At 36.0% G+C, this 14405-nt stretch overlaps 1 protein-coding gene across 1 annotated transcript; it reads right to left on the minus strand.

Moving 5' to 3' along the window:
- Positions 1 to 8470: 8470 nt before the first annotated feature.
- Positions 8471 to 13816, minus strand: LOC145075552 (uncharacterized). The gene is made up of 3 exons (XM_079021756.1): positions 13441 to 13816; positions 8843 to 9634; positions 8471 to 8781 (listed from the first exon to the last, which is right to left on the minus strand). The coding sequence occupies exons 1-3, from the start codon at positions 13814 to 13816 to the stop codon at positions 8471 to 8473; spliced, it is 1479 nt and encodes a 492-aa protein (XP_078877882.1).
- Positions 13817 to 14405: the final 589 nt, after the last annotated feature.

Consider the following 14405-nt stretch of genomic DNA (forward strand, 5'->3'; position numbering starts at 1 on the left):
TTAATTAAGAATAAAAATAAGCGTCAAAATTTAAGTGTAAAATAAACTTAATATCTTTGAATAATGTTGTAGTAGTTGAAACGAGGTTTCCGAATATATATAGAACGCCCAAATCTGACTTCGTATGAAGAAGTTATGATTTATCGAAGTTTCGGCTTAGCGGTGTGCAGCCCGAAATACTCGATTTGAGATCGAGCGGTTTTTAGCCGAAGCAATCTAAACGAGGATTGAAGGTCTCATTGTTGGTATCAAAGCGATAAAAAGTTAGGCGAGAACGGACGTCAAACGAAGAAGTTATGAATTTATAACGAAGTTTTTCTGTCGCGGCCTATTAAAAATAAATAATAAAAATAAAGTCGAAATTAGCCGACGGAGTCTAAACGAAAGTTGTAGAGCGTAGTCCCACCTTCGCGTGGATATAAAGAACGTAAAAAACGGAGTTCGTATGCGAAAGTTATGAATTTCCGAAGTTTATTAAATATTTTGTAATTAAAATTAATCTTTTAATCCGACATTATCCGAAGACGAGTCACCGGTCCGATTCGACGTACGCCCCGCGTACTCCGAAGAGTGTCGACATTTCGGATGACGCATGCAGTGACGATTTCGGAAGCAGTACGCGCTGCGTACTGCAGTACGCCCCGCGTACTCCGAGGCTCCAGCCTCCTATAAATAGGAACCGAAGGCAGCCGAGTCTTTTGCCAATTTCCTCTCTTCTCTCTCCCGTTTTGCATTGTTTTGCCAGAAATATCCCGAAGCCCCGATATCATACTCAATCCCCGAGGCAAGTCCTGAGATCCCGAAGATCCCGAGAAGTGTGGTTCCCGAGCCGAAGCTCTGCCCGCGAGAAGTTCGATTTTCGTGAAGATCTTTCAGATCTACTGAGGATTACTACTTCTGCAAGTCGTAGTGCTGTCCGATCATCTTCTGATCAAGTGAGTGTGTAGTTACCTTCTTCCAAATACAATAATATGAAGTATTTTATATAAAATACGTGCTATGTGTATATATTTGGTTGTGTTATGTGTGAATGTGTATTCACTCTCTTCTATCTTATAGATCTGATTATTTCTCTGTGAAATACGTGTTATGTGTGTGTGTGCCTCATCTGTTATGTGGAAAATGTATTGATCGAGCATGCTATACAGGTTTTGAAACTATGTATAAAAATGTATATTTTTATCTACTAATATGTTGGGTAGAACATGGGTAGATCGTTGGTGTGTAATAAACAGATAAGAGGCCTCGTTGTTGTTTGATTTAGTTATCTAGCGGAGTTTAGATGACGACCACTGGCTATTCTAGACAGTCTTGTGGAAACATTAGCAGGTTCGCCACCTGTAGGTGTTAATGAACTCGGGTGTTCATTTGCTGTACTCCATCCCCCTCATGATTGCCTTATTTGACTTATATTGCTGAGGTACCCCCGAAGCATGTGTTGTCGCCCCGATGGAATATTCTTAGACTAGGTCCCTTATGTTAGTTGTTTTAGGGACATAAAGTGAGAATAACGGGAATGGGTAATTGGGTTATTGTTGGTTGGTGAAAATTAAATATGATTATTTATTGTGGGTTGAAAACCCTATGCTCACCAGGCTCCCAAGCCTGACCCACTCAGTTTTAATTGTATTACAGGAAGTGGCGCAACGGCATGAGATGGATGAACCATCAGTTGTTTTGATTACAAGTCTGTATATGTATATATTTGTTGAATGACTTGTAATGTATTCGTTTATGCTTATTGGTCTGTATCGGAACATGACACCCCGAGTTTTGATTATAATGAAAATACATTTCTTTTATGAAATGCTCTGGTAAACATTGTTTTATCATGTTTTGTTTTTGGGAACAAATTCCACAACTCTTTCAAATCAAAAAGATTTACTCTGAAAATATTTAAAAGCATAAATGAAAATCGGTCTTTTCTGGCCGAGATTTTGGGGATGTCACAGTTTAGATCCATATTTCTCCTTATTACTCCGAAAAGTTTTGTGCCAGTTCTAATATTGTAACTAAACGTTTAGAAACCCAAGCACGTAAAATTTCCAGATCCGGTCAGCAACAGACCATACATCCGATCAAATAATGACATCATAAAGCATAATAAATCATTTAGCACATAAAAGCAATTTAGGCATCTTTCCTAAAATAAGCTAATGCTCGTGTCTATTCGGGTGTACTACCTAAATTATATTAGACACACTCAACTCACAATCATCGCTTAACATTCTAAGTTTAAGTCTAGAAATAAATCCTTACTCCTAGTTCGCTTAAATTAATGGTCTAATACCAACTGTAACATCCCTATTTTCATAGCTAGAAAAGATCGATTTGTTTAAGTTTTATTTTAAAAATCAGAGTATCTTTTTAAAGAAAAGTGTTGCGGAATCTGTTCCTAGAAATAAAACATGATAAACATATTATCAAAACATTTCCGAAGAAATGTATTTTGTTTATATTAAATGAAAGAACCTGAACTTTCAAAACTTTCGTATTTTTGAAAGACCCAAACTTTTATACTTCACAATATTGTTACTCCAAAACATGCTACATGCATATTCATAAAACAATATTTTACATTGATAGTTTATTTATATAGAATGGATACAAACCGACTATTAAGATTTTTACAAAGTTTTATATATATATATTACATACTTTCCCAGGAATACAATACAAAAGTTATAATATTATCTATTCTACATCTTTTACCGGTACAAAACTATATTGGATGCTTATCACCTGCAATAGTTTAAACATTGAGAGGGATAAGCGGGTGACGCTTAGTGAGTTCAATAACCGTTACCATATAACATTATGCCATATACATATCAATATGAAAAAAGTAAAAAGAGACAAGGAACAATAAAGGCATATGAGTATTCTATGACAAGCTTTCCATATCAACGAATAATCAGATTTAAAGATTTGTAATCAATGAGACATAATAATCTCAATACTTGATATACATCATTAAGACTTCAGGCCAAGTGGCGTAAAAAATATAATTTTAGAATCTCATTTCGCTAGGATACACAGGCTTTCAACCCTGTCTTTGTATTCTGCTAATGCCAAAGTGATGCTTATGTCATACACTTCATGGCCAAAGGCTATATACCAGTACCTAAGTGATGCTTATGTCAAACACTTTGTGGTCAAAGGAATAGCTGATTATCATAATAACATGGGAAAACACATTGAACATATAACACATAACATACAATTGCCCTATATTGAAACTCACCATGAAATAACCGGGGATTAATTGATAATTTGGGCAGCACTTCGGCTCTAAATATAACTTTCTGTGACGAAACTGGGGATTTTTATCGTAAACCGGACCTTGCGCGGGGAGAGTTTTGACTTGAAAATATAATTTTCTTGGGAACTTCGGAGCGTCAGGACTTGCTTCGGGTGTTGGGAATTGGGAACTTCGGAGCGTCAAGACTTGCTTCGGGTGTTGGGAACGATATCAGGGCTTCGGGGGGTTAAAAGTGGGTAAAAAGGGGTTTAGAGAGTGAGAAATATAAAAGAAAGTAACATAAATCCGGAGACCCTTGGTCTTTATTTATAGGGATGGAAGCTGCTGATTACGCTGAGCGTAAGTCCTCTGTACACTGGCGTACTGCGAGGCGGTTTAGTACGCAAGGCGTACATGTGATTTTATCTGATCGGAACCCGGGCTCGGATGTGGCACTTCGTGCGAAGAGAGAAGGATTTGGCTGATTTCGGGTCGCATTCGAGCGAAGTACGCTGGGTGTACCTAACGAAGTACGCAGGGCATACCCTTCGGATAAAGCTTCGAATTTTCATTTATTTTTATTTAAAAACTTCAAAATTTCATATCTTTTGCGTACGAGCTCCGTTTTTGACGTTCTTTATATCCACGCATAGGTGTGATTATATTCTACAACTTTCATTTAGACTCCGTCGACTTCTTTTGACTTTATTTTTATTATTAAATTTTTAACAAGCTGGGACAAGATAAGTCCGTTAAAAATTCATAACTTCTTCAGGATAAGTCCGTTAAAAATTCGTAACTTCTTCATCCGACATCTGTTTTCGTGTGTCTTTTTACCGTTGTACTACAATTGACAAGACCTTCGATTCTCGTTTAGATTGTGTTATCTAAAAATCACTCGATCTTTATTTCAAGTTTTAGTTGTCTATTGCTATACTGAAACTTATAAAAATCATAACTTTGTCATACGAAATCAGATTTTGACGTTCTTTTTATGAAAATTCTCGGTTTGACGAATACTACGACTTTCATTTAGATCATATAGGCTAAAAAGTAGTTTATTGAAAACTTAGTCTTTACATCATTCGGCGTCGTATCAATTATATCGCGAAACTTCAAATAGTCATAACTTCTTCGTTATAACTCGGATTTCGATGAGGTTTTCGCCTAAATGTTTCTAACGAGATTCTTTACAACTTTCAATAATAAAATTTTACTTATTTCAAATTTTATATTTTTGTTAAATTTTGACATTAGATTGGAATCTCATAAGACTTCCAATATTTTCATAGTGATTCTAAACATAGTTTTACTTTAATTCTAGTAAAAACCATATGTTAGAACTCAATACTCAAAATCACATAATATTTCATAATATTATTCATTACAAAACACGATTTCAAAACATGTATGTTACATTAAAACTTTAGAATGTCATTGCCAATACAAAAACATAAGCATAAATGGACCTTACATTCGTTTACACTAGTGATCAACATCTCTTTTAATCTCTCAGTGTAATGTAGCTTCGTGTCGACACCTATGATACAAATAAGTTGAGTAGGTTAGCTAAGTGGGTCAGGTTGCGAAACCCATAGCCTTAACACGTGTTTTATAGCCTCGATTAGTGTCTTTGACTAGTTTTAGGCCGTGGACTTAATGTTCATGTCGTGGACTTGAGGCGACTAGGGTTTTTGCCACGTGTCATGCCCTTAGATAGCTACATCTTCGGAAGGTCATAACTTTTACATATGAACTTCGTTTTTGACGTTCTTTATATCCACACGTAGGTGGAGACATACTCTGGAACTTTCTTTTAGATCTATAAGGCTAAAAAGTTATTTATCATAAAATCACTTTTTACGATTCCCGGTGTCATGTCGGTTTTGTCGCGAAACTTCGACCAGTCATAACTTCTTCGTTATAACTCGGATTTCAGCATTCTTTATATGTACGGAAACCTTGTGACATGTACTATAACTTAGTTAAGATTATTTATACTAAATAATCTTCTATTGAAAAGTCATTATTGACGTTTATTGTCTCTAAATTAATTAACCCGAATCTGCGGGTATTACAAAAAGTTCATTGTCAGAACTTAGAATGCAATAGGAGGACTGCGTACTGCATTATGAAAACAAAAGTGCAGTTCACTTAGCAAAGAATCAAGTTTTTCATAGCAAAATGAATCACATTAAGATGAGGTACCACTTTATTCGAGAGTTAATTAATAAAGGAAGTCTAAACTTGAAGAACATCCTTGGAACGAAAAATCCATCTGATATCTTCACCAATGTGGTTATCACTGAGAAGTTGAAGCTTTGCATGGCTTCAACTGGCCTTTTAGAAGTTTAAAGATAAGGGTTTAGAAGAGAGAGGGGGACGGAGTACTTTGCGGAATAATGAAATTTGAATGACAGATGAAGTTGTTCAAGCCTTCAAGTGGGAGATTGTTGGGGTATGAAGTCTTATCCAACATGGAGCACTTAGATCACAATGGAGCACTTGGGGTTCATGGAGCATGTGACAAAGGAACAGATCATCTGCAAAAGGAATGAACTGTCTGACAAAGGAACGAATGAAGTGCCAAAGGAATGTATCATGTAGAAGGGGGTTTGAAGCACCTGGAAGAGGTTTGGAGCACTTGGGAGTGATATGGAGCAACAAAGGGATCTTGTTGTGCCATATGTTAAAGGGATGGGCCAAGAAGGATGCTCTTACGCCATAGTATTCCTTCTTGCGCCATAATCCTCCCTCTTGCGCCATGAGGGGGTCCTCTTGCGCCATGAGGTTCCCTCTTGCGCCATGGGGTGCTCCTCTTGTGTCATGAGGTATGCTCTTACTCCATGCATGGCCTTGTTACGCCATGCGTGTTCCTGTTACATCATGGTGATGTTGTTGCTCCAATCTTGATTTTCTTATGCTACACTTGAAGCCACTTGCGCCAGCCATATTCTTGTTGCGCCATGATGGTGCAAGATGGACCATCTTGGTCCTTGATGAGCCAAGTATGCTATGAAGTCCTCTAGGATGCTCAAGATCATTCAAAGATGCTCAGAAGTTGGTATTGCTCAAGGATTACACCATGTTGTGCCACAATGATGTTCATTGGACCATTAATGTTCATGATGTACCACATGTGCATCATGATCCTCCATTATGGTCAAGATTGTCCATCATGTGTGTTGTTGATGCTTATGGGTTATATGACATGGAAGAATGTTCCAGAAGATGATGTATGGCTGAATATGATTGGTTGTCACCATTCATGAGTCTATGGTCCAATGGGCTTAGCCCATTAGGGTTTTAGGTCTAATCCTTTAAGTATAATAGCCTCATACCGCTATCATTGTAAATTGTAAATTCTCTATGAGCGCTCAAAGTGAGATACAATTTTAAGTGGTTGTAATAGTTTCAAAAAGTTAATAAAATTCTCTCTCTCTCTCTCTCTCGCCCGTAGACGTAGATCACCTTGAGCGAACCATGTTAAATATCATGTCTTTTGATTTACGTTTTTTAGAAGTTTTGTAAGTTCACTGAAGTTTGTTTTTTGACATTTGTATGAAGTGTTTAACTTGTTTTGTTGTCACTTGTCACCTAACAGATCATTCGTTTTATCGTTTGTCCCTTAGTCAAGGTATTGATATTATTCATGAAAAAATAGACTAGCCTCTATATATGCTTGAGTTAGACGATTGTAGTATGATTATGAGATTAAGACTCTACTTGGAAGATATGTTGAATATCTTCATGATGAGGTTTCCGATAAACAAAATATTGATTAATTCAACAAAAATTGTCTATTAAACAAAGGAAACGAAATATTATGAGGTGAAGATAAATTTTCTTCCTTAATTTTTGGAGAGAATTGATTACCATAAGATTTTTATACAACTATATAATTAATAAAGCAATTTTTTAAAAATTAAATTCAAATAAAAATAAAAAAAATAAATAAACAGAAAAACATAGTTTTTAGGTCCTAACCGATCATTAACGGTCTTAAAACACCAAACATTATCAGTTTTGTTCATCTTGTTAATCGACCTATTTTCCATGTCCCGAACAAATTTCGTCCAATTTTAATGTTGTTGGATTACTTCGGCATATGTGGAGGTTTTTTTTTTTTTTTTTTTTTTTTTATTATTTTTTTTTTATTATTTTTTTTATATTAAATGGGGTTGTTTTCAAAACTATTTATTAAAAATAGTTTGTAAAAATAGGGCTGTGGTCACTTGAAATTTTACGAATGAGTTAATAATTACATAAATGGCCCTTATACAATATTAAAATGTTTAGTTTTATATTATATAATTTTTCAATTACACATTTACTTTTTATATTCTATTTTTATTTTCTATATTTACCAACTTTATACATAATATTTTGTTTTATTATAAATGTATCATTAATTTAATATTTTTAATTATAAATATATTATTTAATTATATATATATATATATATATATATATATATATATATATATATATATATATATATATATATATATATACCTTTCTAATTTATACAACTAAAAATACATCATTAACATCTTCAATCAATAACAAAATTACATATTACTAAAATTATATAAATAAAACATATATTTCACATCATATTTATAACATTAAGAAATCACAAACCAATTCAACATTAAATTACAAAATCAAATAAACATAAACTTACAAGATCACTAAACTTAAAATTACTAGATCGGTAAAATACATTGCTTAGATCGCATTAAACCTTGGTTAGAATTTGGACAACTTTTTCGATTATGACTTGGTTGGTGGCATAATCCACATCTACGAGGTTCACCAGGATTATACATGCTCATCTCGTTACGTATTCGATTTGCACGCCTCCTACCTCGAGCAACAGAAAGTGTTGAGTAATCTGCTTCAATCGCCCAATTCGAATGCAACCAATAATCAACATGGGGAAGTGGTGTAAAACCAACATTATATTGTAGTTTATAGGTAGCGCTAGTGTACATGTCATTCACAATTGAAATAGGATTATTCCCTCTATTTCGACAAACTGCAAGAGCATGCGAACATGGAAACCTTTCCATTTTCCACTTACCACATGTGTATGTGTGTTGGAAATAACGGATAGTATCTATAATTCCACCCGTTCCATTTATTCGTGGCCTAGTAATGATTATGTATACACCTTCATTATAGTAAAACTCAGATAAAGCATGACTTTGTGCGTGAGTGTCACGTTTAACAGAGACGCCACATACGCGATGGTAGATGTTTATTACATTTCAATGCAACATCACTATGCTTTATGAAAAGTTGCACAGTTCTATTGAATGTAAGATCAATACATGCCCTAATCGGTAATTGTCTTGCTCCTTGCAACACATTGTTCATACTCTCAGAGATATTCGTAGTTAAGGAACCCCACCCGTGATCTTTATCATATAAAAGACACCACTGAATTTTGTCGATTTGACTTAGATACTCCCAAGCTTCAACATTGATTTCTTTTATCGCTTTCATATACTTGAATAATTTTCTTTTGTGTGGTGCTACCAATAGACCAACATAATCTTTTAAGGTGCACGTTCTTGTACCTTTTTGTAAGATTACTTTTAATGTGTCGGAGACAAAAGCGATGGTATGCTAATGGCTCTTTCCATTTTGGTAAATTTGCCAATGCATGAATTATTCCTTGATGCCAGTCTGAAATAACACATAATTGTCTATTTTGACCAAAAAATTGTCTAAACTGATCAAAAAACCAACAACAACTATGCACAGTCTCCTCATCAACAATAGCATAAGCAATTGGTAATATATGATTATTAGCATCTTTTGCAACAACAACAAGCATTTTTCCTTTGTACGAACCCTTCAAATGAGTACCATCAACATAAATAACAGGCCGACACAACTGAAATGTTGTACTGGCTGGTCCAAAAGCCCAAAACATATATTTGAATGTTGTTACATGTGATGTGACATTCGGTTTATGAAACCATGTGACAACTGTATCAGGGTTTGAAGACTGTAAAGCTGAAATATACTTGGGTAACTCAGCAAAGTTACTCTCCCAAGTTCCATAAATATTCTCTATGGATTTTCTCCTACTATGACATGCCTTATCATAAGAAACATCAACTTGAAGAATAGTTTTAATATTTTCCTGTATATGTTTCACCGTATAAGCAACATCTTTTTCAATTGAGTGGAGGATGTATGAACCAATCATGGCAGAGTTCAAATTTATGTTATCATTGCCAATACAAGATCCAAAACAATTATGTTCATCCACCCAACATGTAATCTGCCACATTTTATAATTTTTCTTCTTAATTGCACGAATATACCATTGACAAGGTGGTGCATGGTGCATAGAACTGCTACTTTCTCCTTTATCTCCTACAATATTACATTTTGCTACTGTGACAACCCAAGTTGTTCCGTTACATTTCCCCGTTACCGTTAACAAAATATTCCAGTTATAAAAGTTCCGTTAATTAGAGGTCGTCAATTTAATAAACATTTCATTTGTTTATATTTAATATGCCGTTAAGTCGTGATAAATGGGAATAAAAACACATAACACACATTTCCATTTAATTGGAAAATGTTAAGTTTTATTATTACGACCACTAAATCGGGTGCGATCAAAAGCCCCGTATGACGGCAGTATCGGGTAAAATTCCACTGAGCCCAGACTTGGAACCCTATATAAAGGTGAGTGGAATCCATTGGAGACTTTTTACACTCTCTCTCTATACTCTCTCTCTAGACTCGTTTTCGCCCCAAATCCACAACCAAACGCTTCCAAATCGTAAGTCCACTTACCTAGCTTATTCTAAACATATTGGCTTGTGTTTATACCTCAAAAATCGTCCAAGAAGGCATGGAATAAGGAGTTTACGGCCCAGGAACACTCTAGGGCCGTAAACCCCTAATATGGTGCCAAACATGCCTTAAAACTCATCCTTAAGCTTAGAAACTATTAGGGGATTTAGCCTAGGAGTGTTTGAACCCCAAAACAACAAGATTTGTGGCATAAAAGAGGGTTTACGGCCCAAGCACATGATTAGGCCGTAAACACCCTCTAAACTTGTTAAATCAAGTTCCAAACACTCCCAAACCACCCATAGGCTTAAGACATAAAATAAGGACATGCTATTTAAGGTTTGGAACATTTAAACACAAGGAAATATGGGGTAACATGGAGTTTACGGCCCAAGCAAGTGCCTAGGCCGTAAACTCCCCATAACATGCCCAAATGTTGGTTTTCACCCCCCAAATGGCCTTAGACATTTACCATAAAAAGCTAGGATTGAAACAAGGGCTTAAACTCAAAGAATGGTGGGTGTATGAGAGTTCACGGCGAAGCCATAGAGCTTACGGCCGTAAACTCTCAAGGATTGGTCATTTGAACCATAAACTCTAAAGGAATGCACCCTTGAAACCCCAAACACCCCTATAGCCTTGAATAAATTACTAGAAGTGATTTAAGGGCTTGAAACTTCACAAAACTCAAGGAATGAGAGTTTACGGCTGTAAACTCCCTTAGGAGTTGTCCCTAGGCCGTAAACTCCAATATGATGCCCTTAGAAGCCTTAAAACCACTCATGCCTTTTTGGAAATGTACTTAGAAAAATATCATGAACAAGCTAGAAGCCTTAAACACACTAGAACCCTTCACCATGAGTTTACGGCCGTAAACTCATGGTGAGTAGTCCCTGGGCCGTAAACATCATATAAAGGGGTTTACTCTCGGAGAGTAAACTCCATTCCTAAGCCATATGCACCTTTATACGCTACCCGGGACACCCAAACACTTATCTAAAGTGTTTTCCGCTCCTTTGAGTGCGTATACTTGTTTAATTGGTATTTAATATACTAATTGTATGTGAACATATGTTATCATATGTTAAATAGGTCATTGTGTGTGTTCGAGTCCTTGCGTGGCACCGAACGCTCAAATGACACCTTCGTCGGACCTACTTACACCAGGTGAGTTCATACCCCTGAATGAACCTTTTAAATGTTTTCACATGTTTTATAGGGGGAAATACAAGTTAAACATGCCAGTTATCATATCAATCACATGTGATTGATAACCCGCATGCACCAGATTTTACTACACTGTACATTGTTTTACCGAGTAGGACACTATAAATGACTTTCTAAAAGGGTTTTTCACTTGTTCAAGTTCTCACTTTTACTGCTTTATCAAAGTTCCATTTTCAAACTGATTTATGAAAGATTCCCAAAGATTTCTAAAGGTTTTCACACTTATTTTACCAAAGAATACAAAATACGATTTTCCTGAGTATAAAAGTTTTTCCAAGGTTTTCATCAAAGTTCCTTTCATGATGTATACTTTTACTTTTTTGTTACTGCTGCTTCGCTTTTACTTATTTAAAACTCCTACTTGATAACGCATTTCCTTCGTGATACGCTTATACCGGATTTTTGTCTCTATATCGCTTATACTTGTAGCCTCTTATACTTGATAGACGCTCTTACTTCACTTATCGTCGTTTCCACTTCGTGATACACTTACACTTGGTACACTTATACTTCACGATTCGATTATCCCACTCTGTACGCTTATACTTTATGACTCAGATGTTCCATTGTATGCTTATACTTCATGACTCGGATATCTCACTGTACACTTATACTTCACAAGTCGGTTATTCCACACTGTACACTTATACTTCACAATATGATTCCACTTGATACACACTCAAGCGTAGTTAGATGTATGTCTGTGCTTGTATAGATGCATATAAATAATGATTGAAGGACTTAGGAAGGCTTGTCCGCCCTATTTCCTTTTCTTCGTTGAGATGTGGTCTGGTGGGATCGGATGTCCATCCGAAGGTCGTTTGATTCATTAGTTATATATTATGTACACAAGCATAAACATATGGGTTACTTCAGTCAGTTCAGTTATGATTCTCTACCTCTAGTTCAGCACTTACATTAGAAACCCACTATTTGGAAGTCTCTACCCACTATTTGGGATGCATCTTCAGGACACGACCTTCTCCGTCGTCTAGTTGGTAACCAGAGTCTCCTGTAGGGAGAGCGGACATTGTGTGTAAAGATCTATACGAGATTGACAACCCCGCACCCAGACTGCTAGCTACAGTCCCGGCCTACCAAGCCAACGAGTGAAAAATGTCATATTTTAGATGCTCGTAGGGCGTCTGGTACTCTAGTCAGTATGCTTACGAGTATCCCGGGTTACCTTATAATTTATGGCTTTAAGGTAATGGTATTTCGCCGACAATTTACACTGTATGCTGGTATTTCATTTCCAGAGTCACATTGTTTTGACCTTACCAGACGTATCTTTCATTTGATACTGTCTGGGGTCTGTTTTCTCTGTTTTGACCTTACAAGACGTACCTTTCATTTGATACTGTCTGGGGTCTGTTTTTCACTGTTTTAGACTTTACCAGCTGTACCGTTCATTTGGTACCTTCTGGGGTCTGAGTCTCTATTTTTTAGACTGAACCAGGCGTGTCGTTCGTTCGATACTCTCCTGGAGTCTATGATTCCTTGCCTTAGTCAGCAGTCATCACTACTGAGGCATATGTTATTCCCTGATGTCGTTTGCTTTCCTCAATAAACAAATTCAGTATTTTGATAATGATAGCAATTTAGGGAAAATGACTTTTTACCACATAACACTGACCAGTCTTGGTAGAAGGCTGCTTTATTAAAGAAATATAGGATTTTCTGGAAAGAACTCTAATACACAGTAAACACTTAAACTACTACTTTATAAAGTTATTTGGATAAATGTCACTAAATACTTATGAACTCACCAGCATTTGTAAAAATGCTGATACTCGCTTTTCAAATAACTTGTATTCTCAGGTTAGCATTAGACAGGTACACCCCCGGAGCTGTTGATGAAGATAGCTTAGTACCACACTGAATTTATTCTATTACTTGTATTACTTTGTTGTATTGTAATGTGAATCATGTAAAACTATTACTATTAATGCAATGTTTTGTTGTACTTTGATTACTATAATGCATGTGTTGTGATACTTGACATGACGTCATCCACCCCAGAACGTTTCCGCCGTTCCGGTTTTGGGGTGTGACAGCTACCCATTTGGTACTTTTACTTTCGTACACTTTAAACTCTCTATTTTGGTTGATAGACCAAAGTGTTACTGCCATTTTCACTTGCAACTTACTTTCAAATTGCATTCCTAGCCTAATTTTGTTTTTGTATTCCTTCCAAATATCTATATGAATGTTGTTCGCTAGGTATTCTATTTCATCATCCCCTATATTTCCAACATCATTCATAAAGTTCACAACCGGAGTGTCACTTGCATTATCGGAATCGACACCAATATTGCTTAATGACTCACTATTACACTCTGAGTTGGGCTCATCAAATCCAAAGTTATTATTTGTCTCACATGTATCATCATTTGGCAAAGGAAATGGTGCTTGACAATTACGAAGGAGATCTACAAAATTAGTGTTTGTGGGTGGTGTTATTTGTTCTATGTCAACACAAATTTGGCCACAATAATTTTCATAATTCTTAGCTAAATAATACATTGTGTCTAAGGATTAATCATTTAATAGGGGTGCCATGTTAGATCTCCCACAATATTGGTAACATAGTGACAAATTCAACTAATAGGCACACTTTTCAATTCCAACATGTGTATAAATCAAACGACACTGATTTCAATGATCTTCTTTACTTTATTTTAGTACCTTGACCAAGTTAGCGTAGAGCGGAGAAGGTGATCTCTATCCATAGGCTTCTGCCACGGAAGATTCTAATGTCACATCTTCCTTTGGATGTCAACAGCTTAACCAATCGGGAATCAACTATCCGAATCCGAGTTGGAGAGAAAGACCTGACATTGGCCTTTATGATCTTGCTTCCCTTCCTTTTACTTTAATAGAATGTCCTTCCTTCTTGAACTCCAGTCACTGCATAGACATCTCCTTCCAAACCTCTAGAGATGAAGATTAGGCTGTCCGTAGGCTTTCTTCCTCGTGTTATAATTTCTTTCTTTAGGCGGGATAAATCAATTCTTTAAATTGTTTATACTGTATTTCGTGCCTACGAATATCTAAAGCTGACAAAGTTTATTGGTCACCCTTGATCAATCCATTCTCATATTCAATATTACCA

This window comes from Lactuca serriola, chromosome 9 (assembly GCF_051521515.1).
Source record: "Lactuca serriola cultivar US96UC23 chromosome 9, Lser_US96UC23_V15, whole genome shotgun sequence".
Classification (NCBI taxonomy): domain Eukaryota; kingdom Viridiplantae; phylum Streptophyta; class Magnoliopsida; order Asterales; family Asteraceae; genus Lactuca; species Lactuca serriola.

What these genes read in the sequence shown, in the direction of transcription:
- LOC145075552 (XM_079021756.1), bottom strand. Translation starts at nt 13,816, where the DNA reads ATGTATTATTTAGCTAAGAATTATGAAAATTATTGTGGCCAAATTTGT. An exon ending in GCTAGGAATGCAATTTGAAA is followed by an intron (nt 9,635 to 13,440) that starts GTAAGTTGCAAG and finishes GTAATATTGTAG; the next exon opens with GAGATAAAGGAGAAAGTAGC. An exon ending in TTGTCTCCGACACATTAAAA is followed by an intron (nt 8,782 to 8,842) that starts GTAATCTTACAA and finishes GTCTATTGGTAG; the next exon opens with CACCACACAAAAGAAAATTA.